The sequence below is a fragment of the Drosophila virilis genome, chromosome 3 (assembly GCF_030788295.1).
Source record: "Drosophila virilis strain 15010-1051.87 chromosome 3, Dvir_AGI_RSII-ME, whole genome shotgun sequence".
NCBI lineage: Eukaryota > Metazoa > Arthropoda > Insecta > Diptera > Drosophilidae > Drosophila > Drosophila virilis.
Window position 1 is genome coordinate 12,338,022 of NC_091545.1, and position 27,163 is coordinate 12,365,184.

Genomic DNA, 27,163 nt, shown 5'->3' on the forward strand with positions numbered 1-27,163 from the left:
AACTTTGACTTTATATGGCAGTCTAGGCACCTAACAAGTATGTGTCTGTCAGTCTGCATAGTTCTATATTCATTAATTAATCTTCCACGTTTACTTTTATAATTTTATATTTAAATTATGATGTAAAATAATTTACTCTAACGGCTCAATTTATCTTAACCTCTGGTTCGTGTCTGAAATTAAGCTCTTGTCCAGCCTACTTTGAGACTGCCTGCTATGTTATCGCATAGCCTCACCAGTGGCTGAATGCTATGCAACTCGTGGCGCCTGTTATTTAAATCTCGGAATTTCAAATTTTGTGTTCTTTTAGTCTTGGACTATACCAAGATATAATGAGTTTATTGTTTATATTTCTTATGAATGAATTTCATTGGTAAATTAATTGTTATTCACTAAATTCAAGGAAAGCAAACTATTTTATTCAATGTTATTCGGGTAGACAGATAGAGATTGGCTAACAAGTTGTTGATAACAAGTTTAAGCTAAATTGTGAGTAGACTAAACAATTTTTTGCTGGTTAAGAAGACAATCTGGCGTTTGGGGCATACTGTTAAGTTCTGGAATTACTTTTGCTGCTCATCTTCATCCTCGATATTGATCTTTATGATGTTGACAGCGGGACCTGGTGGATCGCTGCGCTCAGGTAATCCATTTACGGCGACTGCTGGAGCAGCTGCTGCAGTGTCCGGCTCCACGATGCACTCATCGCTGCCCGTAGTACTGATGGTAATCGTGGGTATATTATCTGACCAAATGGAACTTTGGGAGTCCTCTCTCATGGCGCGTCGCCGCTGGGAAGCACTGCGTTTGGGGAAGGTAATAGGTCCCGGCATATCCAATTCCTCCAAATCATCCATGGTGGCTAATGTGGGCGTAGAGCTTGAGGCAGCGGCTGCAACAGATGGCATTGGTGGCTTGACTGTTGGCCGATGTGATGCGGAGGATGTGCTGCTGCCAAAGTGTAGCGGAGCGCTTGGTGTAGGCGAATCCGGCTCCGGTGTAGGTGGCATCTCCAGTGCTGTGGCGCTCGAATTGCTCGATAATAGCGACGGTGGCGGCGGTGGTGTGTATGCCAAATAGGTAGGAGTGGTTGGACCCGGCGACTCATCGGAACCTTGCTCGACATCTTCCTTCTTTATGTTGACAGCCTCACGGACTAGGGCCAACAGGGAACCAATCTTTTTGCGTCCTTGACGCGACAGCGCCGCCAACTTCTCGGCATTCACCTGGCGCTGGCTATGTGTCTGGCTGGGCGTCGGCGAAGGCAGTGCCTGCGATTCACTGCCGCTGGCCAGTTCGGTGTTTAGGTGATCGGAACTGGGCACTTGTGGTATTTCGCCTGATTTGTTCTTCTCTAGACTCTTGTCATCAAACTTGAATACCTCCGGCTCCTGCTTGGCACCCACAATATTTGCCTTTGACCTGTATTTGCGGAATTTGAATTTGCCCAGGCCTTTGCCGTCCACATGACCGCTCTCTTTGGGCAGTTGCGGCAATTCCTTGAGTGTCTTTTCTTGCTCTTCTTCTTCAGGTTCTGGTGGCTTTTTCTCGTCTACGATGTGAAATTGACTCTCGGGTGTTCGTCGATCCGCAGTCCTAACTGTCGACGGCTGTGGTTCCGGATCCGGATCCGGCGTTGTTGGCTTGGATTGCTCCTCCTTGTCCCGTTTGCGCCGCAGTAAACTGGCGCGACGTTCGCTGACAATTCGAGAGTTTGTCTCCGGATCATGTTCGCCGTCCTTGGGTAACGGCGATTCGGTGTGAGCCAGCTGCTTGTGCCTGTCCCTTTTATCCCGAAAGCTTTCCCTTTCCTTTTTCTCTACTTTGAATCGGCTCTTGGGATGGGGTTCCTTTATGGGGAAGTGGTCACCGCCACCGGCTGTGCCCGGACTGCTACCTCCACCAGCCAGTGCGGCATTGGCTGCGGCAATGGAACTTGAACGCGCCCGCTCCTGCTTGGCAATCTGCACGATGTCCACAAGCGACGGTTTTCGGGTGCGTCGTATCTGCTGCAGGCGTGAAAGCCCAAATCGCTTCTCCTTAGGCTCCTCATCGTGCGGCAGCGAATCCTGATGCTCAGTGTCCGTGTCATCATCATCGCGACGCACAAAGGAGTCTTCATCCGAGGTGGCCGAGCCCTTGCGCAGTGCCTTCTTCATGATGCGTGAGATGAGCTCTGAAAAAGCGCGAAGGTGGGGAAAGGGAATTATAGAATGTACTGCGGAATTTTCGATAGACGCTCACCTTTCCTTGCCTGATTCTTGTACTCTTCAGTGTCAAAATCTGGCGGCTGTGTGGGCGTGACTGGGGATGATGCCTCAAGTACCTTGCGCCAACGATTTGTCAGAGTTGTGGCCGTTGGTTCCGCCTGCTTAACCTCTGGTACTTTGAAAATCTTTTTGCGCTCCTCCTCCCGCTCTTTCTGCAGTTGTGTGCGCAGATCTTGATTAGCCTCGCGGAGCGCGCCCGTCAGCGATATAAGATAATAGATGATGAGTATGAGGAGAAGCAGCAGAGGTATAACAGTGCTCGAGGATGTCAGATAGTCCAGGGGCTCATGGAGTTGCCTGCGGTGAGGGGGGCAGAATTATAAGCTATGATTGGATAACATTCATAATATTGGTACTTACTTTGGCAACGCGTTGCGTGTGGTATTTGTAATGAATTCGGCAATTCGATTGTATTCCGAAAACGGGCCACAATGCCAGGAGGGACGCAGCCAGACAATGGCATAGCCCACGGGCAGCACACAGAGAAACAGCATGGTCAGCAGCAGCGACAAATAGAAATTGTTGGACTTGGAAGCTCTACAAGCATGTTTGTTGATTAGGTGAAACAATTGATTGAGGTTAAGCATAGGACAATGGGATACTCACTTGAATACCACCTCGTGCGGCACATTGCATGTGAGCACTATCCATGACCTAAAGTACATCATAATCATCAATTTGACAAGGTTGATGAGCACCAGACCCGGCGAGAAGAATATGCCCATCCACACTTGTCCCTGGTTATTAATCAACGTCAGGATGTTCTCGGCTATCTTAAAGTCGCCATACTGCATGTCAGGCGCCACAAAAACAAAGCGTCCCATTAGTCACCAAGTTAAGAGTTGAGAGTTGCATAGAAGGATTATGAATGGTAGCTGGTAGGAGGCGTCTATCTCTTACCTGCGGAAACGTTTTCTCCATGTCCCAGCACCAGTTTTGATTGACATAGCGCACAAATAGGGCACGCAAGAAGTCGATGCACAGCGGCGCCACAATGGACATAAGCTGCAAGGGCCAGCGTGAGGTGGTGAGAGGATTATAGGGGGGTTAAGAGCATTTTGTAATGAAGTACTGGTCACTGCTTAAAACCCGCCACACGTAGCACATCCTCTGCATTGTCTCGTCTTTGTTCGTTTTGTCCCTTCCTTTTCTGTGCCGGCTGCAGTTAAAGCCATGTTTATGGCTGATTTGGCTGGCCCCAAACTATCTGACCAAAAACCCATTCATTTTCCAACCGAAATTCATGCACGAACACGTGCCCAGCTTCCAGCCAAAAACCGCACATGGCCCAAAAACCCAATTTGGCCTTAACGAACGCACTGCTGCAAAATTTGTTATGCATAAGGCATAAATGCGCTTAACTGAAGCCCTGTAACATGCTTAATTTATGTTCCCAAATCGTTTAATAGAGATTATGTACGCCATGTCGAGTTGACAATAACAACAATAAGAATCTCTACATAATCAAATCGTGTGTCCTTTTTTTTGTGTCTGTTCTTTGGCTGCCTCGTCCTAAGCTGTTTACAGGCTCGGCAGCAACAGCCAAAAAAGTAGGCCCAAAGTGCCGACCGGCTGACCCTGAAAAGTTGCTCGTAGATCCCAATGAATTTGCTGGCGATTAGCCTTGAAGTTCAAAATCAAATCCTTGGCCAATCGACACTCGTTCAACAAAAGAAAAACTTTGGCAAATCGATGCCAAAAGTTCAAAAATGTTTCTTATGCAAATTGCTATTGATATAAATTTGGCCCAGACAACGGATGCCAGCTGTGTGCTGTGGCCAAAAGACTCCAGAGAGCGATTAGTATGATAAAATGCTTTGGTTACACTGTTCCCAATGGCATAATGGGTATTTATATGCCCTATGCGTTTGTCTGTCTGCGAAAATATTCATGTCGCTTTTAATAGTAAGCCTAGCGAATTTTAGTTTTCAGGTGCTATTTATAAGAAGTTCCTTATTAAAGTGCGAACAGAGTATTTTACAGTCGGGAGCTTTCAATAATTTTACATATTTATTTTTCGACTTGCTCTGTTTTTATTTTCTTGCGGCGTTTGTTGCTTTTTGCCCCCGCTTCAGACTCTGCCAAAAATTTGATTTTTTGCATGAAAAGCGGAAAACAAATTTTTTTTTAAAGTATTTTCCGCACAATTTGGCTAAACGGGATTTCACGCTTGGGCGTTGCGCTTTAGCTGTTGTATCTTAAAGTTCGATCATATTTTAGGTTTAAATGGACTTTTGATATGTGCAAAACGGCAGCTGTTTATCTGGCCGGGTCCTGTGCCGGAAACGAGGCATTTGACTGGCGCAAAGGAAATTGATAGCTACTCATGATGTTGATAAATTTGTGTTTAAACTGTGGTTGGCTTGGCTCTAGCTTACCCCATCGAAGACGATGACCTTTGACAGCTCCTGGCCTAGGGATGTCTCCCAGCACATGGTCGTCAGATTCATTTGGATTTGTTTGAGTGTCAGCTGCACCTCCTTCAGCCGCATCACTTGACGCTCCAGCGGCGTCTTCATCGCAGTCGTTGGCTGCTTGACTTCACCACTCAGCGTGGTGTCCAATCCATCAGGTGTGGTGCTGCCACCAAAGATGTCTTCGCCATCCTTCGGACACACGGTTATCACACAGTAGCCAAGATTCTCGTTGTCGTAGTAAACGGTGCTTCCCACATCCGCTATATCATCGAAGTCTATAAAATAGGGCGTCACGGTGGCTCCATTCTGATCCGTATACTCATATTCCTCGGTGGTGGTGCTGCTGCCACTGCTACTGCTGCTCGCGGGGATGCTTGGATCCGTGCTGTATATGTCCGTTGTTGTTGTGGGCTCCTCTGTAGTGGTTGTTGTTATTGTTGTGGTTATGGTTGGCTGCTCTGTGGTGCTTGTCTTGATGAGTCCGCCACGCAATAGATTCTGTCGGCGGTTCCACTCCTCTTCGCTTAGAATTCTCCTCACCGGATTATATGGTGGGTAGTATACGGGTCTGGTGGGTGAACTACTGGCAGGTGCTGTCGACTCTGTGGCAATACCAGCCGTGCCTCTTGTATCATTGCGATGTCGTCGACTATATTTGCTTGAGTGCCAAATGGGTGGCCCAGCCACAGCTCTCTTTCGGCGCGTTGTCACCGGCTGCTCATCCACTTGGGCTAGCACCTGGACCAGCGGATCATCCGATTCCTCTGTGGTTGCCTGATAGTCGACGCCTGGTTCGGATAGCTCTGCACCCTCAAAGTAATCCACATAGTTGAAGTAGCTATCGTTGCCCGGCGCCGCTGTTGTCGTGGTGGTTGAGGAGTCCATCTGTGGCTCATCGCTGCCATAATCATAGGCTGACTCTTCGTCCGTGGTATAAGGCACTTCGGTTGTAGTTGTTGTTGTTGTTGTTGTTGTTGTGGGAGTTGCTGAGGTGCTTGTTGTTGTGGGGAATGTTGTTGCCGGCGTTGTTGTCGTTATTGTGGTCGCTTCTGTGGTTGTTGTTGTTGCTAAAGTGGTCCAAGGAGTTGTTGTAGTAGTTGTTGTTGTTGTTGTTTCTGTTGTAGCTTCTGTAGTGGTTGTTGGTGGCATTGTAGACCAAGTGGTTGTTGTCGCTTGTGTAGTGCTTGGTGTTGTTATTGTTGTTGGAAGAGTTGTTGGCAACACCGTTGACGTGGTCAGATTGAGTAACAACAAGGTTGTTGCTATATTCTTCGAGCTGATCAATATACGTCTGGGTTTTGAGCATTTCACAGTCATGTTGTAACACTTCAGCCGCTGCAATGTGGTTATAAATGCGCCCACTGCAGTGCTCGAGAAAATGGCATCTGTGGTGCCGGCACCGTCGGCGCCCCAGGGCGAAGTCGTTGTCAAGTCATCGTAGAGCCCATCCGAGGTGCTGTCGCTGTAGATGGGCGTTGTGGTTGTCATGGCACGGAGTGCCTCGATGGAGCTCATCAGATTGTGTAGCTCCTGGGTGTTGGTTTCGTTCTCCAGCTTCAGCATTTGCAGCGGCTTCTCTTTGCTGTTTATCTTGTAGATGAAGGAGAACATGAGCGAATACAGATTTAGCATGTTCAATATCATGATGCTGGGAAGAGAAAAGGGGTAGGAGTGTGGAAGTTAGCTGATTTATTTGCCGAAGTTTTTTCTGCCGCTCACCGTGCTAATTGGAGACGCAATTGTTGCCTGGGATGCCAGTTCTCGAATAAGCCCAGAGCCTCGAAAATCATGGGCAGAAAGAAGGAGAGCAGTGTCATCGTCACGTTCACCGCATTGCGGCTAAGCCAATTGTCGTGCTTGGCCAAATCCTCGGAGCTGGTTGAAATGGACAGCTACAATTAGCAATGTATTGGCTGGCGGGGAAGAGGACTTACTGATTCACTAGCAGCACCACAGTGGCGCCCGATAACGCCAGCAAGCCCATGACCAAAATGTTGACCAATATCCTTTGCAGGATGACGCGCCAGCTGCGAGCACAAGACTCCAATTATAAACTGCAATTGACGCTGATTATCGTTGTACTTACTTGCGATTATCCTTTTTCTTTTCAGCTTCCTCGAGCAGCGCCTCCTTGAAGCCAACCACAACGGATGCGATGCGATTATGCGCTGTCTCCGCGTGTCCTGTTGTCGGTGTAAATCCAATATAATCACGGCACTCGTTTAGCTGCTATTGCCACTTACCAATCATAAAGTCCCAGCCGGTGAACAGCTTCCAGGAGAAGACGCACTCATCATCCTTTGAGGAAAGTTTCGAATTGCGCGAGTTCTCAGCCATCCTGCCAAAGTAGATAAAAGTGCGAAAAAGTTTTCTGTTAGCTGCTTACAACACATAATTGGCGCACAAATCCGTGCAAAGACAAATGCCACATAAATTTGAGTACAATTCACGCATGCCGCGCACGTGCTGCAAACATGTGGCAGGCAGGCAGGACAAGTGGCAAGGTCAGTGCCGGCATCCGCGCTGTTGACATTGCCTCTTTGTTCAATTACGAAATCAACATAATGCCAACAAAGCCATTAAACGGAACAAGCGTATACACGCCCTAGCCCTCGCTTCCTCCTCCAATCGACCTAACGGCCTAGCTTCTGCCCCTGCCCCTGCCACAGTCGGAGCCACAGCCACAGCCATAGCTGCTGCAGGTCTCGTGTCTGGCCGCGTGCGTGCGTAAATCATAATGGCCAAGTTTCTTGTGATAGGCGAAAAAGTTTTGCCTTTTCCTTGTGCTGGACACGCCTAGCGACAAGATTTGTATTATTTAATCAGCACGACGTTCGGTTTAATTAATTAACGACCATTTTTGGCATTTAGTTTGCTTTTGTGGCTTCGATGTCCAGAGATTTAATGAAGTGCCCTTCAGTGCACGCCCCGCCACGACCTCTACTCACTTTCTCAGCGTGGCCACAAAGCTGTAGATGTAGACCAGGACGGCGGTAAGAAAATAAGCCAAAGGCAGCTTATAGCCGGATGTGCTGATGCCGGAAGTGCTCGAGTAATAACTAGAAACAGGAAGTGAGCCAAGAGATAAATATGCACAATGAAAGCAGGCAAAACAAATAACCAGACAGAGCGCAAATTTCCCAATTTGCCTGTAAATATTTTTGAAACCTACCCATAGAACATGGGCGAATACTTCAAGTAGCCCTCGAATTCCCAAAACGTAAAAAGATTACCGGCCACTTTGTATTCCGGTTCAGACATGCGTTTGCGCGGATCCGTTTCGTCGTGCTTGGTGGCAAAATACTATTATGGCAAATATATATATGAAAAACATGGTTAATATATTGTTTTTGCTGCACGCTCACCTCCGGTCCAATAACAAAGGCAACGAGCGGAATGGCAATCATAATGTTGACCCACATGAGCCAGCGCAGGAATGTAAAATAGGATGCGACGCCGGAGCCGAAATGCGATTCGATTTCCTTGATGCGCAGCTCCCAGGGTATGAGCACTGTAAGAAAGCTGGCGGTTTCGCGTTTCCAATGCCGCCAGCGCTGCGGAAGAGCACAAAGAACATGCGTGAATGCCACAGATTCGAATTCGTATTCGGATTCGTATTTTTTTTTAATTGGTTATCATGTGGATTACACAGCCAAAACAAAAAGAGAGAAAATGCAGTTTGTCGACACATTTTGTGAATTATGGAGCTCTTGATTTATTTGTGGCCCATAAATTGTGTAAACATAAATATATGCAGGATACTTGGCTGGCCAGCCGGACTAAGGGGCCTGGTCTTGCATTATCGCTGAAGCAAAGTGTTTGCTTAAGGCAAAGAGTACTTGCTGTGTGTTGGTGTGTGTATGTTATAGTGCTGAAAGATTTCACTTACCGCTGCCATTAAAATTTTAAACCTCGCCCACAAATCTCTCGTGCTGCGTGACATGGCAAAGCGCTCCTGCAGCGCGCCCTCGTGGCGTGCCACATACGTTTTCGCCTGTCAACATCATTAAAAATGCCAAGCAAAAAAAAAAAACATAGAAAAGAAACCGCCAGGAGGGCGAGAAAAGATTGACACATGAAATCGAAATATTTGCTGTGAATTTAATGGCCCACTAGCTATGGCTAAGGCTAAGGCTAAGGCGTGAAATGTGACGCGCCCAGCTTTGGCCCAGTTAACCGAGCGGATTGGACGAGCTGCCTACCTGGCGCACCAGCTTGAGCTTTTTGCGTATATGCCATGGTTGTAATTTGACCGACTGTATAACCTCCTTGTGTAGGCGTATATTCTCAAAGATTTGCTCCTGTGTGGACTCCTGATTGGTGCCCTCCTCTGCGAAAGCAAAATAAACATTACACATACGCAACGTTGACCACGTGCCACTAAATGGGCGCACGTAGCTCGAGAAATTACTATAACTGCCTTCACACACACACACGCACACACACATTGATTAGCCACTGGAGGGCAGTAAGTTAAACGAAGTCTTTGAAAGCAGCTATTGGTTTGAGCCTTGCCTGAGCTTGTTGTATAAACACTGGAGCGTCGCCGCTCCACATTATCGAGCATGTGATCCATGGGACTCGATGCACGCCGCGAATTGCGACTGCCACGTTTGCCTCTATAGCCACGCACACTGGCACGTCTTTGCATTATCGCCGATACGGAAATTGAGTAGTCCTCCTCATCATCATCAGCATCAGCATCAACGGTGCCATTTTGTTGCTGCTGCTCGTAGGAAAGTTCCTGCTGATGTGTTGGCTCCTGGTTGTTGTTGTAGGCACAACTGTCAGCGTCGCTGCTTTGGTTGGGTACGTGAAAATCTGTGCACACGGAAATGGAAATGTTTGGAAATTGCGACAAGTAATTACAATTATGTGCAGCTATTCGGGGTAAGTTCTAGTGCATACCGTTTAGTTCATAAGATTTGTTATCGTCCTGCGATGCAGTTCTTAAAAAAAAAAGAAGGAAAATCCTTGTTTTATACAACTGCAATTTAAATCAATTTTCTTGAATTCACCCGAGCCTTCACTTACCGTCTGCCTTTTTGTCCTCTATAATATTCTCTTCGCTCGTCGGCACTGCTCTGCATTTGCCAGCCGCCTTTATCCCAATCACATGGCGGCGCCCACGTCACAGATAATTGATGTGGAGAGGTAACGCCCGAGTTGTTCTAGGAATTGTTCAATTTTAATTAAATTTCTGCTTTCGTATATCAGATGGGGCTAGTCGCTAGCCAAAACATTTGCATATAAACATATATATTTAACATTTAAATCACACACATAGGCATCTCGTCATTGTTTATATTATATAATACTTTTTGCTCATCACTATAGTTATTTGATTATTATAAATACTTAAGTCTTTAATCTACAAAGTTTTCTATTAAATTTCGTGGCACCAAAGTTGATTCAATATTGGTTTGTTGTGCCGTCGTAACGCTTTGGAGCAGCCTTATACGCAGACTGAACGGCTTAGCGAGCTGGCCAGACCAGCAAGCCGCACTCACAGGACATCAAAAGGACAACGCGACACACAAACACACAAATACACACAGACACAGAAAGATAGGTTGAAGAGCGAGCGAGCGCGCTAAGTTAAATTTTTTCTAATAATGAATGAATATGAATGAAGCGCAGAGACCCAAACCGAACCCCACCCATGGCCAACAGACTTATCAAAGCCAAAACGTGCCCAAAACGCATACACAGACACAGCAGCACACACACACACACACACACACACACACACCGCGCGCATACACAAACTCAAGAACGTTAAGGAATTTACATAGACACGCGCGGCGGCATTGAGGTAGGAAAGGGCGTGCAGAGGTGGAAGGGGGAGGGGGGGGGGGGGAGTTGACCACTCGTTGACTTCCTCGCCCAGTTGAAACGAAGACGAATGAGCGTTAAAATCGCCAGCGGCATGTGATAACAACGCCAGGCGTAACCAGTTGGCCAAACCAAGGAGTCAGGCAACCAGCCAGGACATCGAATGTTCATTTAGATGGCCGACAAAGCCCTATGTGTATATGTGTGTGACGGTGTGCCTTTGTGTGTGTGTGTGTGTGTGTATGGCAGGATTGAGTCACGTTGTATTCTTGTCCTGGCTAGCCGACCGGGCTGGCATGTAAATGAAAATCAAACATGCAAGGGTTGATAAAGAAAATCGCAAATTACAACAGCAAGAAACACACACTAACACACAAGCACACACTCGCGCACACACACACACACACACACACACACGAGCATAGGACGCGCCCACTATTGAAATATGTTTTCATATAACTTTTAGTCGTCTGCTGTGTTTCGGTTTCGCTTTCGCTTTCAAAAGCGCTTTTTACCAGATTTCACTATCCTTTAACTTTTTGACTGTGCTTTTAATTAAATGAAGTTCTGCCTGCTACGGCCTTTTTAATTAACGTCAAAATTTATTTGTGCGTGCCATATGGCGCCAAATGGCAACCCCTCCCCTTCCCCCGACCACCTTCTTAACAGAAATCATGTCGCACGTGTAACATAATTTGGTGGGTTTATATGGGTTCATTAGCCGCTGTGACAGGTGCAACGGCATTTGGCAAATGCCTTCTTGTACCAGAGACCTGCTGACCCAAATGCCACACCCACAACACACACTCACACCTACACACACTCTCACACATGTGTTAGTTTAAGTGGTTTTCCATGTTCGATTGCAGTTTTTTTTTTTTTTTTTTTTTTGAGGTGCTCGTCATAAATCTAACGCCCAAACATGGGCTAAGCCCGAGGCAATGCAATATATTTGGCTTACACGGCTTTGACCTCAAAAGACGCAGAGAACGGATAAGACTATAGAATTTGGGTTAATCGCCGGGCATAACATATTAATTTTACAATTTTAACAACTCTTTGCTATTATTATGTGACTAATTTAAGCGGCAGACGTTCTCCTCAGTCTTGGAGCGCCGAATTGGGTAGTCTTTTTTTGAGAGTCGTCTGTATTGTGGCTCACGTTTCAGCGTATGATCCATAATGGAACTGCAACTTCTGGAGGTGCTGCCCAGATGCAAACGCACCTCTTTGGCCGATCCGGCGCTTTCCTCGCTTCTAGAGCGTCGGCACACTTTGCACCTGTGCTGCGTTGTCGTGGCAATTTTTTTGATCGCATGTGTCTTCAGTTCCGCAGCGCATTCCAGATTATTGCGCATGATCTGACGCGCAAACTTGGAAAGCACCTCCTGTTTCAGGTGCTTGCCCTTTAGGGGACCATGGCGACAATTCTCGCGTATCCAGCGTCGCACATTGCGACAGCCCACATAGAATTGGGTCGTCTCGGTCATATGGTTCGGCATATTTTTCAGGAAGCCCAGATCAGTAAGCAGCCCAAAGCCGAGATCGAAAACGTTGCGGTGCAGCGGCGGCGGATTGGGGCCATCACTTGTCAGGAACATTTCCGGACCCACAGCTTCCAATTTTGTCATTCGCTCCGCATTAAAGCGACGATCTGCCGCTGTGCAATAGTTCCAGTTCTCAAAGCTAATGTTGTCTTGGGTCATCGTGAACTGAACGGGCAGCAAATCGGTGAAGCTCATTCTGCTAATATGCGTTAGCTCACCGTGTTTATGCACCACAGTGAAGAACACACAATATGGCTTTGGTAATTCTATGGTTCCATTGCCGTGGAAGCGATTATTGTAGAACTGGCCCAAGTATCTGGTGCCGTCGGGATAGACATAGAGTCCGTAGTCCTGCATGCCCAGCTCATTGTAGTTTCCATAGAATTTAGAGCCCGTGAGAAAGCTGGCAGTCTGAGTCCTCGACGTTAGATTTTCCATTGTTGGGATGATTGCTATGCACGCGATATGTTTATGATTGTTTTCTCTTTATATTTATTTATTAATATTATATATTATGTTTGTGTGTAGTATATTTTATTTGCAAAATATTTAACTGGCAATGTCAACACAAACAAATTTTTTGAGAGTATACATAAACGTTAAATTTCATCGCATTGTGTGTTTTCAAAATATGTTCAATTTTCATCTATTCGCCCAGTTGAAAGGATTTTCCCTTTCGATTTGACGCAATGCGCAAAGCATGTCGCCCATGATGATATTTTACACACATCTGAAGTTAATGAAATAAGAAACTGAATAGGTTGTATACACGCGTTTTGGAGCAATGTTTTTTAGCTTTGCATCGAAAACTATTTTTTAATAATAAATAAAATAACATTATTATTGAATTTAATCTCAAACGCCCTTACAACAGTAGTCCTGGCTTTCCAGCATGTGGCTTCAGCTTTTTATATATTTATAATTTTGAACTTCATGAGTCTATTGAATTTATTCAATCGTATGCATTACTTGAATTTGTATTAAACAATATATTGAATGCATAATTTAATTTGATGGTAGGATTTATAGCTCGAATACGGAACCTGTTATGTCCACAAAGCTGCCTGGACGTTTCATATTCGATTGGACCACATGTAAGCTACCTGTGGGTATCTTCTGTATCATCGGGAACGCATTATCGTAGAAAGTCTTGACATTTGTGTGCAGTGATACGTCCGACGGACTCTTTGATATGGTGTTCGTGGCGCCCGAGTCCCCGCTTAGTGGATCCGAGCTGCTGGTCCACACGCGAGCCCTGGCTGGTGGCATTTTATCAGACAGACGTTGCTGCTTGGCTTGTTCCTGCTCCTTTGCAAAACGCGCAAGCAGGCAGAGCTCAGTGGTCGTTTTTATTTTTTGGAATGGAGGGCGTGTAAATGGTATCTTTTTCTGATCTGCGGTTTGGCTATCAGCTGCAATAGAGTCGCGGCACAGCTTGGGGAAGTAGCGTTCGCGATGAACCTCCTTGTCGGGTGCATAGATGGTAATATCCTTCAGTTGGCTTAGCTCGGTCTCCAGATTGTTGTTAATGATTTGCCTGCAAAAGCTTGGCAGCGGCTCTCGGACATTCTCCTTACGCTCACCACGGCAATGCCGCATTATCCAGGCTTTCTCCTGCGGACAGCCCACGTAGACCGCCTTCGAAAAGGGCGGCGGTCTCTCGCACAACCAGCCAGTCTTGGCATTGAAGATTCCCTCTTCCACATCATAGCATTTATGGGGCACAGTGCGCGCTAGTAATGTGCTTGTCAAATAGGCTGTAGGGCCCACGGGCTGCTGCCCATAGAAACGCTCCGTCTGATAGCGACGATCGCTCGGCGTTAGATAGTCCCAATCATCGCACATGAACTGGTCATCCTGGAAACTGCCCTGTACGTGGAGCCCATCATTGAACCACATATCCTCAATGGTCACCAGTTTGCCTCTTTCAAACTCGCCCTTGATTGTAAAGCGAAAGGGTTGTGTCAGCTTCAGGTGCCCATAGCCATGGAATTTGCCCTCGACGAATCTACCCCGATACTCGCTGCCATCCGGATAACGATAGCTACCGAAGCCATCCATCATGCGCACCGATTCATTCCAGGAGCCCTCAAAGCTGCTTCCCGTGAGGAAGCGTATGGAGGCAACATCCGTTTGGTTCAACGACATTCTGCTCGGAATTTCTCTTATTTCTGTTAGACTCTGTTATATTTTGTTGTTTGATGTAGTTTTTGACTGGTTTTTTTTTGGGCTTGTATTAAACTAGAGAAAATATTGTTCTGAATGACTGTGTGACGAGCACTTGACCCACTTCTGAAGCCTGCTTTGCTGAGATTACACGTTAACTTTATGACTTAATGAGTGCGTGCCAAGGCGTGGTCCAACCCGCCATGTGTTTGCCCCGTACGAGTCGCTGGTCATTAAGCGTTTAACTTTATGTACACTTTACACAATTGTAGTGGGCAAAAAGGGTATTATAAAGTTGTATGAACTACATATACCATCGCAGCCTCAGCCTGTCCTAATGAGCGCTGCTTAGGGCATTCACTTTTCGATTAACGCTCGGTTTTTGCTAATGCATTTTATGGTCATTTGCAAGAGAAAAATCCGCAAAAGAAAAACAGATTTGACCAGGTGTTGGTGGCGCTTATGGTTATGGGTTTGTGTGCCGCTGCTGCACGTGTCCTGGCCAAATCGTAAGCACTCCCCGGCGTACAGTAAATCATTCTCACTTACCTCACTGTTGGCGCCCGTGACATTGGCGCTGCTGCTGCCACCGCCACCGCCACCAGCAGCACCAGCACCACTCACGCAACGAAAATCAACGGAACCACCTGATGAACGTCGTGGCTTGCTTATGTCCAGCCGGAGTATGCCCGGCTTGGGACGACGTGGCTCAGGGGCGGGTGTGCTGCGCATTGTGTCGGCCGCTTCGATAGATGTTGTGGCCATCGATGGGGCCACATTTTCACTCGACTCGTTTTGCATGTCCTGGCAAATTCACTGAGTGCCGCGCACACGTCCGCTGTGCAGCGCCAACGCGAACGTACTATATCCATGTCCTGGCCAAGGAAGCAACAATTACGCGCCCAGTCGGCAGCAGCAGCAACAGCAGCAACAACAGCAGTAGCAGCGAAAATAAAATGTGAATTAAACGCGTCGGCGTTGGCGTTGAAGCCACGCAATAAATGTGAAAGTGAATGTAAATGTGAATGTGAATGACGTTGGCGCGGCGACAGCAGGAGCACAGGACACGCGGCACTTTCAACTGTTTCTTGTTGCTGTCACATAGCTCACATGTTGATGTTGTTAACTCTGCACACTGTGCGTGTGTCCGTACGTCTGTGTGTGTGTGTGTGTGTGTGTGTGTATTTATGTGTTTGTGTCTGTGTGGACTTCCTGTTTTCAGGGTCGTCTCGCTGCCTACACATTAACATGGCTTTTAGCTTTGTATAATTATGTCCGTTGCCTGTGCCCCAAAAAGTGTCAAAAAAAACTATATAAGAAAAATAAAAGTGAAAATATCGCATGTCGCGCTTTTCATTTTTCATTTTCATACGCTCCATTAGTGTGCTTCTTTTGCTTTTAGTCGCAGACCCCGTCAGCCGTCGGCGTTTCCCCCCGCCCCTGTAACAATCGTAGTAATTATGACCGCACACACACACAAGTCGAGTTGGGTGGGTTTTTCTAATTTTCAATATGCGATATATACGCTCACACGCCCACTGGTCGCTGCCGCCCCATGGACAAGCGCATGAGTGCGCTTGTTAGCTGCCAGCCAAGCCCACTTGCTGTGCCATGTACCATGTCCTGGCGCGTCCTAGCGCGTCCTGCTGGCTCCGATGATATGCAGCGCTTGGCTCCATTACATGCGCAGCACGTTAAATTAATTGAACAGCAAAGTGTGCAGCAACAGCAACAAATTAAAAACTGCATGTGCGTTTAATTTTTATTATTCACTTTATTCTGCTGCATAGCTTAAAATCATAAAATGGAATTAATCTAACATTAGATGGTTCTGTAAAATGCTCTTAGAATGTTCGCGTAAGAAACGTTCATACAATGCGATATGCGATATGTGTGTGTATGTGTGAGTGTGTGTTTGTGTGTTAATGTGCGTGCATGTTTTCTATTTATGCTTAGTACAAATTTCAGTTTCAGTCTCAAAAATTGTTGCATAAATTAACTAAAACATTACGTACATCCGTTTTATTAAATCTCGTTTTCATTTTTAAAATTAGTTTGAATTTTGCGGAAATGCCTTAAAATCGTTAGGGATATCGTATCTTAATATAAATAGATTGTTCGCAGCCCACAGAGAACTCTGCTGGATCAGCTTTAATATTTATAAATTAATGTCAACTTATTTCATTTAAGCTTCAAAACTATTAAAGTTTGAGTGCAATTTAATTCGACTCATTTTGCACTCAAGCTTCAATCTGTTTGAACTATTTAATCTACCTGGTTTTCCAGTTGTACGCTTAAATCCACTCAGGCTGCGGTAATCACGTACACGCCACGTAGCCCGCCCACATAAATTTATAGAGCTGCCCAAAATGCTCGCACACAAAACGGCGGCCGCATAAAAGTAAAATCGATTTATGCATAAAAATGCCTGATGCTGAAAAATGTATGAATAGCAAACATTTGAGCTGCTGATACTTGTGTAAGCCACAGTGTGTGCAGGTGTGTGCGTGCGTTGTGTTGTGTTGTGTTGTGTTACCCTTGTTGTTAACTTGGCTTATTTACTTAGCCATACATTTTCCAGCAGCCAAATCCGCAAGGCAGCTGCAACAGCTACGTTCTGTACGTTATTTTCTCCATATATAATTTTCCACATTGCTTCCTTTTGCGCTTTTTGCATGTTGTGTTTGCTTAGCTTAATAACCAGTTTTTCTCAAACATGAAAAGTTGGCCAAGTTAAGCAGCAATTGCGGTGCTTTTATTATGCTTCGTTTCGTTTATGTTTCGTTCGAGTCAAGAGGGCGTATGATAAATGCTCCAGTTTTGTCCACCTAATGAATTGCCTGACTGCCTGACTGCCTACCTGCTTGTTTGTGCAGGATGTGATGCATGTGTGTGCGTGTGTGTGTGTGCCTGTGTGTGTGTATTACATGCGAAATACATTTACTTAGTTTATTAATACTTAAATACACATTGAGCTTAAGCCTTATGCTCGCTAATTGACTTATGTCTACGCTTATTTATTACTTTATTCTTGCTTCTATCTCGTCTTTTTGCATGAGTGCGTGTGTGTGTTTGAGTGTGTGTTCATGGCATTTTAATGAGCATGTCGTTCGTTTTGGGTTAATTTGGTCATTTAGTCTATTGATTTTCATATTTACTATCCTTAGTATATAACTAACTAGCTACTTGGCTCGATAAAAGCCCCATTGCCTAGGGCTATGCTAAAAAAAAAACGCAGTTAGCAGCTAATAAACGCACACATTACGGCTGGCAGGGGTTGAAGATAGAGGGGGGGTCTAGCTAAAATGTTGTCACTTTGCCCAAACGCATGCCAAGCAATTTACGACGTTTTTTGGCGCTTAACTTAGTCCAAATGGTGCTGCTGCCCTCGACGAGCAGAAATTCATCGCATAAATCATCCGTTTCCTTTACCATGCCGCCATAGAAATGATCCTCCTGATACTTCTCAGAGCGCGAGTCGCCGGAAACGAAGCCGCTTTCTGGGCGGGACAGCGAGGCGGTATGCCAGGGCAGCTGTTGAAACCAGCGAGCCACTTTGGCCGTCGACGAGAGCTGTGAAAATGAGTCGAGCATAAACAAAAAGTCAGTGTGTAAATTTATGCAAATGAGTTATGTGCGCAAATTGCTGTCCACCAACACCAGAGAATGTGGATAGAGAAAAGAGAGGGGGAGAGAGAAGGGGGCGCTGAGAAAGCAAAGTGAAAAAACGGCGACACTTGTTTTTTTTTTGTGCTTTCTGCACTTTCTGCTTGCCATCGTTTTTCATTTATCACACCAAATTTATGCACTGCGTGCTCGGCCGTTCATTATCCGACACGGCGTATGCGTAATACAAATGCGCTTAAGAGTATGCAGCGCTTTTTTCTTTGCTGCCCTCGAAAGTATGCAGCGTGTTTTTCGTTAGCTTCTGCTGTAAAACTCATTAGGGAAATTGTCCAACGCTGCGTAAGCTGACAATTATTAATGAATGTAATGATAATATATGATTTTATAGAGATATTTTATTATTTTTATGCTTTTTTATTGCTGTTGTTTGCCTGTTTTGTTGTTTGTAGCTTAATGTTTAGTTAATAAATAAAACGAGAAATTGTATATTTAACAGTTGCTGCAACCAATTAATCTTGCGTTTGTTTTCGACATTTGTTCACATAACAATTGTTAAATCATTTCGCTCTATCCGACTTTGTGAGCAAACATTTTTTGGAAGTTTTGCATAACAGAACATTTATATAACAACAGTTTACTAAATAGTTTTTAACTAAAGCGATTTAGAGCTTAACAACTAGTTACTTTGACACTTTAAAGGGAGAGAAAATACTTTGATATATAATTTATTTTTTATTTTATGATATGCTGCAGTTGTAGTATATTTTCTATTTGCCTTTTGAAAATTACCTTGCAGGACTAGAAATTCAAAGAACTTAACAATTGCAAACTAAAAAACAAGTTTTGCGCTATCATTTAATACTGTTACTCATATTCATGCTCATACTCATACTCCAACTCGTGCTCATACTCATACCCATACTCATACTCAAACTCATACTGACACTCATACTTATCCTCATACTCAAACTTATACTCATACACATACTGATGCTCATACTCATACTTATCCTCATGCTCATATTCATACTCATTCTCACACTCTTACTCATTCACATACTCATATTCGTTCTCAAACCCTCACTCATTCCCATTCACACACTCACATTCACGCGCACACGACTTAGCTTAGGTGACTATTATAACTTAAGAGCTGGTCCACTCTCAATGGTTATTGTTGGATTCTCATTTGGTGGTGTGCCTGGCCCAGGCGGTGCGCTGAACCTGGCTCATCATTTGGCTACGGTTGGGCACCTTCTCGCTGGTGCTGCGCGTTATAAAACTGGGCGTGGCCGATAGCTTGCGCTGATGACCCGCCTCGTCGGTGACACGCAGCAGTACAGTATTAAAGCGGGTATCTCTCGAATTGTTATTGTTGTTGTTGTTGTTGTTGACATTGCTCTGACAGCTGCTGCCGGGACTGATGTTATTATTGCTGCTGCGTTGACGCGGCGACGATGGTGAGTCCAGCGTGGAGGAGCTGCAACTAGTGTCCCTTGTACTAGTGGAGCCGCCACAGGCCAAGCTAGCCAGATTGCCATTAGACACCGCAACCTTAAGCTGCTCCTCCAGGCTATTCAGATTCTGCTCTATGCTCAGACGCAAATCCTCGTTCAGCATGGAGCTGCCTGTGTATGAGTTGCGATTCAGTGTGCCCAGCGGCGATGGCGTTAGTGCGCCCGCATTAAGTCCGCCCGGCGACGTCAGAAAGTTAAATCCACCAACCGCATTGTTGTTGCTCAGCGTCGAGGGTGTTGCTGGTGTGCAGGACAGCGGATTTACAAAGAAGTAGGAGCTGTTAGGCGACGCGGATGGTGTTTGCGGCGTCTGCGTTGCGTTCGCACTTAAATTCAGCGCCTGCAGGCGATTCAAGAGCTCCTGGTTGACCTGAAACAGATCCTTCGAGAGCGCATCCTGCTGCTGCTGTTGCTGCAGCTGATTACTAATCGTCTGCAGCTGGCTCATTGTAGGATATGAACTGCTACCACTGGCTCCTGTGGACGCTAGAGGCGGCGTTGGTGGCGTCAGCTGCGCCTGTTGATGTTGCTGTTGCTGTGGCGTCGGCGTCGACGGCGTCTGTTGCAGGCTTTGTAGGTTTTGTAGGTTCTGGCTCTGCTGATTGAGGCCGCTCAGCTGCTGGCTCAGCGAGGTCAATTGCTGATTGATGTTGCCCAGATTGTTAATCTGCTGATTGATTGTGGCCAAATTGTTGTTGTTGCTGGTCGCCTGTAGCAGCAGTTGCAGCTGCGACTGCTGCTGTTAGAAAGGGTATCTCAAGTCATTAACGCTGCCGCTTAACTTAATCAATGAACAATGAACAACAAACAAGCAAACAAACAAACAAACGTGCAAAAGTAAACGCAATGGGAACATATCTAGGCGGGCTGCAAAGTAAAATAAACATGCATAGGGCTGCTCATATTCGTATTTGTTTTTTCTTCAAATTTTGTTTTTATTTTTCATTTGAATAATGAAGGCAACAAAATTATGAAGGCATAAATTAAAGCGCAGTTTGTTTATGGCAATTGGGGCAAAGAACATAAACTCTTAAGTTAACTTGCCACGTTCAGGGATCACGATACTCAGCGTATATATAGTACTTGGATATATGGACTCACCTGTGGTGCCATGCCAATGTTCGCTGAGGTCAGACCCGCGCTCTGCTGCTCGTTGTAGGCGCCCAGCGATGCCAAATGCTCTAGCAGCTCGCGATTTTGCTGCAGCAACTGCTGCGTGCGCGCCTAAAAAGAGAGTGAAAGAGACGGCGGGGGTAAAACAGAGTCGGTTAGGTTTTTGTTAGTATGCTTTGTTTTAATGGGCACTCACCTGCGCCTCAATGCGCGCATTTGTCTCTGAGATGAGCTGCTCGCGTACCAGCATCAATTGTCCAAGTGCCTGACGCGTCTGCTGCGCCTGCGCCTCCAGCTGATCCTTCAGCTGGGTTATCTCAGTGCGCGGCGACGAAGGCGACACTGGCGATTTGTCATCCACATCGCACTGTTGGAATGAATTAGGCAAGTAGAAGTAGATAAGACAAATGGTAACATAATTGAGATAAGATTAGCAAGATTTGATAAATATATCGAAATTATTCTATTCTTTGAAAATATATCTGACTTAGTATATATATTTTTATATATTATTGTATGTATATTTTATTATCATGACTATCTTAATCGATTTGGCAATGATATTTTTTATAAAAAACAAATATTAATAGCCCATGAATATTTGTTTAAAAAATGTAGAGCAATTGTTTAAAATTACAATTGTATTTATTTATAACACATTTTTACAGAGTCATGCGCTTTTCATAAGCACAAAAATCGTTTAAAATAAAATCGGTTTTAATGTTACTTTCTTGTTTACACTTTTGTCTCGGTTAAGTAAACAAGAAATTTTTGTTGGTGTATTGAATTTATAGGAATGATCTAAACGAAATACTCTAATGGATTCTATTTTTTGCGCATTTATGGTACTTTAATTTCCAATGGGCCATTATTTAATTTAATTTGCTGATAAGTATTTAATAATAAGTACACATGGGGCTAATCTCCCAGACTCAGACTTGGATTTGGATATATGCAAAGAATTGGATATTTACTTACCAGCAGGCTGGTCGATTTGCGTAGACTCGACTGCGTTGGCAGCAGCTCCAAGTGGTTCGGTCGCTGCGGCTGCGTGTGATTCAAATCGGGCGTTATGGCCAAGTGCTCTATAAATAATCAGAAACGGGTACAGATTTAGTGGCCAGCTGACAGCAGGCGCCGCATGTCGGCAAATGGAGCGTGTAAATTGACCGAGCAGCCCAGCCCCAGCCCCGACCCCCAACCATTTGTCAAGGCCAGTGGACACTCACACACACACACACGCACATGTAGACTTTGGCTGGCTAGCACACCTGCTGCTTCTTGAGCGGCTAGTGCTTTATTTCCACTTAATTACAGCAGCTTGATTTCAATATTTGTTTTGATTGTGCTGCGTATACAATAAATAATGATATAATTATCCATGCAGCCAGCATCCCTCTCCACCCTCCCCCTCCACAATGTTCAAGGGTCCTGCTATGTTAGGTATTGTGTTTATATTGTATTTTCTGTTTCGATTCGATATTTGATTTGTGTTCAAAATATTTCAACAATTTCTTTGGCCAGAAAATTTGCAATTTTAATTATGTGTGTGTGTGTGTGTGTGTCTGTTTTTTTTTTCTCTCGTAGTACCGCTCGTGTAAATGAAAAAGTGGCCGGCGCCGAAAACGTGGCAATTCGTTAATCTCTATACGGAGATTGTATGAAATATTCGGCCAAGTTCGTACTGGCTTCGCACCTGAGCACATGTTAATAACTGCGTACTGTTTCACTTGAACGAATCCTACAAATTCCTCACAGCATGTAAATTAATTTGGCGTATTTAATTGTTCATATAAAACTAATTTATACCCCCTTTCACATAATGCCTCACTTAACTTTGGCTATTCTGAACAAGGACACGTACTAGGCTAAATCCAAATCAAGAATGAAGAGAATGAAAAAAAATATGTATGCCTGCTATTTTTGATCATGTGATTCACGAATTTTACTATCAAAGTGACCCATTTAGCAAACGAGCAAAGCCAAAATCTGTGCATCTAATTTAATTATGAAGATTTTTGTCACCAGCTGCAAGTGAATAGTTCATTATTCTTCGATTATTTTTGGAATAACTTAGCTATTCAGCTCGCTTAGGAGCTGTAACCTGGTTATCTTCTGCCTAACTTCTATTGTATTGTTAGCAAACTTTTCTTGAGTAAAGTTTTAGCTTTTTACATCTTTAAATGATAGCATACTTCTTAAGCTACCCTTAAAGAGTACCCAGCAAAGCCACTTTGTCTAGACGTTGGCAGACATTCAACTTGCTTAACTGTCTCGACAACTGTGTTCCTATTATCATTGTCCAATCTCTCAACAAAGACACACAAAGGCAGCAGCTGTTGTGGACAAGACAGCAGCTAAGATATAATGCGTGTATATATATTATTTTAAGCCAACAGACGCGACCATAGATATGAATATTAAAAAAATGAAAACAAATTACAAGACCATGAAAAGGAAGAAGCAGAGCAGCCATATATGTATCTGGTCAAATATATAAACAAAAGTAAATAAATTATTTTTGGCACACGCCGCGACCAAAAGACATACAAATGCTACATTCCCCACACTCCGCGTCACGCCCACACGACCACACGCCCATACGCCCACACGCCCAGATAGATACAGCTGCAGCTGTGGCAGCCACGTGATTTGTGCGTGTTGCAAGTAACCTGGCGACAACGTTTTGGTTTTGTATTACATGCCTGGTAACGGGGCCCAATCCAAAAATCCATTTCGCAGCTACTTAAGATACCTGAGTGTATTTTATAGCCATTTCCAAGAATTTTTTGTCAAGTTGTCGCTCAAAATATTGTAAAAAATCTAAAAGAATGAAAATATTTCTTCCCCCTTTTTTATGTTTTTTGGCAACGTCTGCGGGTTGGTGACGTCAAGTGGCAAAGAAAAATGTGAAAAGCCGCTTTGGGTTGATTGAAAATTTAAGCAATACGTGGAAATTGCTTAACGACCAGTTTGGAGTGTCTGCTTTTTGTTAAATATATTTATATTTTAGTAATATGCAAACAAATTTCTTTTGGTATATATATATAATTGTTTTATTCCCCCATTGCCATTTGTTTTAATTGTTTATTAATTTTTATGAAACTCTTAAATGTGCCACATTTAAATGTCAACATTTCTCTGCCATTTCCTTGCTCATACCATTCCACATTTTTTGTTTAAGCTTCTTCTGCCTGGCGCTTGTAAAATGCAATTTAAATGCAAATTTTTGCCTCGTTTTTGATGCCGCATTGAAATGAATTCAAAATTAAACAGCACCAGAAATTTGCATCGAAATGCCAAACTGAATTGCAAAACTAATGCAGTCAGCTGTCCAGGGTGTTCAGAGTGCGGCCAGGGGCCGCCCACAAGTGGCCAGCGTCGCAGCCGCCCCAGGAAGCTGCCGGCGTTGCCGACAGCGCCAGCTTTTTATTTATTTATTGACCCACAGTCTGTACAACGTACAACGACCCAGCGATTGCCTGGTGGGGCGTCGATCAGGGAGCTGGGGGGTCATCATACGGTTTATCTTTTGCGAAAATTGCATGTGCCATACACACACACACACACACACAGGCACACACTCACACTCTCACATACACACAGAGTCGCATTCACAATTACCTTTCTTTGGCGTCTCGCTGGTGAGGACGCCGCCATCCTCGCTGAGCTGCTGCTCGCTGATTTGCTCCACATCCAGCAGCTCTGACGATGAGACATCGGAGCGTTCGTCATTGGGCTCCAGGGAATTCTTATGAAGATTAAATTTGTGGCACACTTCAAAGGCTTGTCCGACGGTGCGCACAATGCGCATGGCCTGACTCTGTAAGACACAAAGGAAGACATAAAGCGATGAGCGGGGCGCAACTGTGTGTATAAGGGGTTAACAACAATTAATATTAAGCCGCACAGCAAGCAATTAAGACAGCCAAGCAGCCGGGCAACCAGGCAGCCAGGCAGACGGGCAATTCAAATGCCTGCATATGGCTGACAGAGCGGCAGCTGCGGCAAAACAAAGCAAATTACGCATACGCCCCATGGCGCAGCGTACCCACCTCCGGATCGCTTGCGGCATGGCCACAGGAAATTGCATCCTTTATGCGATTATTGCATAAACCATCACAGTCCAAACCATGCCCTATCTGTGTGGTGCGCTCCAGCGGTGAGCTGCGTCGCCGCTGCCGCTCCTGCCGCTGTTCACTCAACATGGCCGCCGACATGGCAACCATCACGGGCGACAGACCCGCTTCGATGGGCTCGCGAAAGGAGAGTTTCTTGCGCGGCTTATCCGTCTTAGGTCGCTCCAGCATGATGCCGCTCGCACTGCCCGCCGCCGCAGCCGGGCCACCACTGCCGCCGCTGCTCAGGCTGGAGCTGCTCTGCTTGTCGTTATGCGTATCGCTGAGGCTCTTGCGGCGCTGCAGCACGTGTCGCTGCTCAGAGCGCTGATACAGCTGCTGTGCGCGACGCAGTGCCTCCGGCGAGGCCGCATAATGTTCACTGGGCAAACGCTTGAACTTGAGCCGCGCTTTTAGCACATCCCCGCCATTACAATGGCTGCCGGTGGCGTGTGTGGACGCCGGCTTGTGCGCCTTGGCCACTGGCTGCTCCTTTTTAATGAGATACACGGTGTTCTCGTCATCGTTGAAGAGTATGTGTCGCGGCTTAGTGTCAATGTAGGTGTCGTCCAGGAAGCGCTGTGGCTGCGGCTGCGAGGGCAGGGCATTCGTTCGTGGCGCCAGTCCGCTTTCAACGCAGCCAATCAGCTCGCGTATGTCCAGGCTCTTGTTGCGGGAAAGCTGTTTCTGTTTGCGTTGCTCCTTCTTGGCCATCGACAGCGGCGATTGCGGTGGCTTATCCTTTTGCAGCTTGTCCTTGTCACCGACGAGCATGTCGCGTATGAGACCGCCGCCGCTGCGAAAGATGTTGCGATGATAGTGCACCTCGGTGGGCTTTTCACTGGCAGCTGCAGCGCTCGGCTCCGGCTCCGGCTTGCTACACGCCGGCGCCTTGCTGCGACTGCGTGACCAGGGCAGAAAGTCAAAGGCCTTGGTAATGGGACTCCGTGGGACTCCGCCAGATTCCAACAGCTGCTGACGCTGCTTGTCCCGCCTCAGCGGGGGCGTACCATTGGCGGCCATGGCTGAACTCTTCTCGTGCTTCATGGCCGAACGTTGACGTTCACCGAATCGTTAAAGTTTTGCTTAAGCACAAGGTCCACTTGGCCAAAAAAAAAGGAAGAGAAATGGCCACAACAAGTTGGCCAACAGCTTGTCAACACTTTCGTTCGACTTTTCGCACGATTCTTGCTTATCTTTTCTCTCACTCGCGCACTTTTCGTAGTTCTGCTGCTAGGTTCAATGCTGTTCAATGCTGTTCAATATTTGTTTTCAATAATAATCGGCGCCAATTAAGAGACTATTAATTTCATAATTGTTTAGCTGCCTCTGGGCATTGACGGCTCCTTGGCCCAGGTTGTTCACACACATTGCCAAACGCAACATTTTTCGCACCTACAGTTCAAGTGTTTTTCTTTTTGTTTTCACCCTTCTTATTTGCGTAGTTTTTTTTTTTTTTTTTTTTGCTTTCTGTTTTTCCAATATATAGTATTTATATTGAATTATTTTCGTCGATTGCTCGCGGAGCACTCAATTGTGTTTGCCTATTTGTAGTTGAAAATACTTTATTTATTTTCAATTTTCATCATTTCTTTTTTTTTTTTTTTGCAGTGTATAATTGCATGCGAGTGTATTTCTGCCAGCTGCGTTACGCTTACATTCAGTTTGATTCATTTTCTGCCCGCCAGACACACAAAACTGTCAATCTTTTTGGGGTTTTGTTTTGGTTAATCGTTGTCAGGCATCAGAAATGCTAAAGTGAATTTGCATTTCTTGGAACAATCTGGTTTATGCTTGGGCTCGTGTTGTGCTAATGTGCCTGATTGCAGTTTGACTGGCACGAAGACAACAGCTCGAAGGTCTACATTTAAAAATAGTCTCGATTACTAATCGATCTAATTGGTTTGCTGTGCATGTGCGGCAACAAAGTATCTGGGATAGAAAACCTATTCTCAAGCTCTCTTCTAAGCACGTTAAACGGCAATGCACAGAGTTTGAGAGCTACATCTAACAATATTTGTTTGATAATGGCTAGCTTTTGCCATCAATCATTTGGTTCGAAATTTCGGTAAAATGTATTTCAAAATTCGACTCTTGCCAAGAGTATGCCGTACGTTCATCCACTCGTTATGTCCATGTCCATCATTTCGAAAATTTTGACCAAAAATCGAGCACTTTGCTTGGCTAGAATCGGCGCATTAGCCAGCAGAGACAACAACAACTTTAACGAGACATTAACGAGACATCAATTTGAGTTATTTTGACAAGCGCAAACAGAATTAGTTTGCCAATACACAGACGACGAATTACAAATTGCCGCGTACTTAAAAATCTGATTTATTTAGCATACCCTATATAGATTGTAACTAAATGGAAATGTAAACCAACTGTTGAAATGATTTCAGCATATGCCCAAACGGAATAGTGTTCTTTTTTTTGTTGCTCTTAGCACAGGCAAAACAAACATTGCGTATACGCTGTGTGTGCCGGCAAATTTGTCTAACGAAGTGGCAAAGGTGTCGATTGATTGTCTGGCCGTCTATCTATCTGGCT

At 45.2% G+C, this 27,163-nt stretch overlaps 5 protein-coding genes across 12 annotated transcripts in view; 1 reads left to right on the forward strand and 4 right to left on the reverse strand.

Moving 5' to 3' along the window:
• The window catches only part of Or67b (Odorant receptor 67b), a 20,717-nt gene extending 13,077 nt beyond the window's left edge, over positions 1-7,640 (forward strand). The window contains exon 9 of the mRNA XM_070208023.1: positions 6,799-7,640. Within this exon, the coding sequence (XP_070064124.1) occupies positions 6,799-6,822 (24 nt within the window). The 3' untranslated portion in view covers positions 6,823-7,640. The remainder of the gene's footprint in view (positions 1-6,798) is intronic.
• Positions 404-15,116, reverse strand: Tmc (Transmembrane channel-like). Its single transcript, XM_070208024.1, has 19 exons — positions 14,785-15,116; positions 9,722-9,858; positions 9,596-9,636; positions 9,203-9,508; positions 8,890-9,017; positions 8,577-8,681; positions 8,053-8,241; positions 7,860-7,990; positions 7,636-7,746; positions 6,931-7,025; positions 6,774-6,870; positions 6,622-6,714; positions 6,407-6,562; positions 4,649-6,335; positions 3,171-3,275; positions 2,877-3,058; positions 2,631-2,807; positions 2,245-2,567; positions 404-2,176 (listed from the first exon to the last, which is right to left on the reverse strand). The coding sequence occupies exons 1-19, from the start codon at positions 15,034-15,036 to the stop codon at positions 564-566; spliced, it is 5,928 nt and encodes a 1,975-aa protein (XP_070064125.1). The 5' UTR covers positions 15,037-15,116; the 3' UTR covers positions 404-563.
• LOC6623261 (MORN repeat-containing protein 5) lies at positions 11,530-12,699 on the reverse strand. Its single transcript, XM_002047244.4, has one exon. The coding sequence runs from the start codon at positions 12,505-12,507 to the stop codon at positions 11,599-11,601; it is 909 nt and encodes a 302-aa protein (XP_002047280.1). The 5' UTR covers positions 12,508-12,699; the 3' UTR covers positions 11,530-11,598.
• Positions 13,000-14,333, reverse strand: LOC6623445 (uncharacterized). The gene has a single exon (XM_002047245.4). It carries the CDS (start codon positions 14,215-14,217, stop codon positions 13,093-13,095), a length of 1,125 nt encoding a protein of 374 aa, XP_002047281.1. The 5' UTR covers positions 14,218-14,333; the 3' UTR covers positions 13,000-13,092.
• Positions 15,117-15,988: 872 nt separating the features above from the next.
• Positions 15,989-27,163, reverse strand: part of LOC6623240 (capon-like protein) — a 45,633-nt gene continuing 34,458 nt past the window's right edge. For 2 of the 8 annotated variants that reach the window (XM_070207850.1, XM_032434472.2), the window contains exons 2-7: positions 24,548-26,154; positions 24,117-24,315; positions 21,471-21,577; positions 20,689-20,859; positions 20,481-20,603; positions 18,572-20,118 (exon numbers count right to left, since the gene is read on the reverse strand). In XM_070207850.1, coding sequence (XP_070063951.1) covers positions 19,048-20,118; positions 20,481-20,603; positions 20,689-20,859; positions 21,471-21,577; positions 24,117-24,315; positions 24,548-25,657 — 2,781 coding nt within the window. In that variant the 5' untranslated portion in view covers positions 25,658-26,154 and the 3' untranslated portion in view covers positions 18,572-19,047. Of the gene's footprint in view, positions 17,809-18,571; positions 20,119-20,480; positions 20,604-20,688; positions 20,860-21,470; positions 21,578-24,116; positions 24,316-24,547; positions 26,155-27,163 lie in introns of those variants that run through there. The other 6 variants (XM_015175218.3, XM_015175219.3, XM_032434473.2 and 3 more) reach the window with 5 other exon arrangements.

Bases quoted from the DNA above. Each gene is read 5' to 3' on its own strand.
- LOC6623261 (XM_002047244.4), bottom strand. From the start codon at position 12,507: ATGGAAAATCTAACGTCGAGGACTCAGACTGCCAGCTTTCTCACGGGC.
- LOC6623445 (XM_002047245.4), bottom strand. From the start codon at position 14,217: ATGTCGTTGAACCAAACGGATGTTGCCTCCATACGCTTCCTCACGGGA.
- Tmc (XM_070208024.1), bottom strand. From the start codon at position 15,036: ATGCAAAACGAGTCGAGTGAAAATGTGGCCCCATCGATGGCCACAACA. The intron at 9,859-14,784 runs GTAAGTGAGAAT...AACAATTCCTAG, and splicing joins TCACGGGCGCCAACAGTGAG to AACAACTCGGGCGTTACCTC. The intron at 2,177-2,244 runs GTGAGCGTCTAT...GCGCTTTTTCAG, and splicing joins CAAGAATCAGGCAAGGAAAG to AGCTCATCTCACGCATCATG.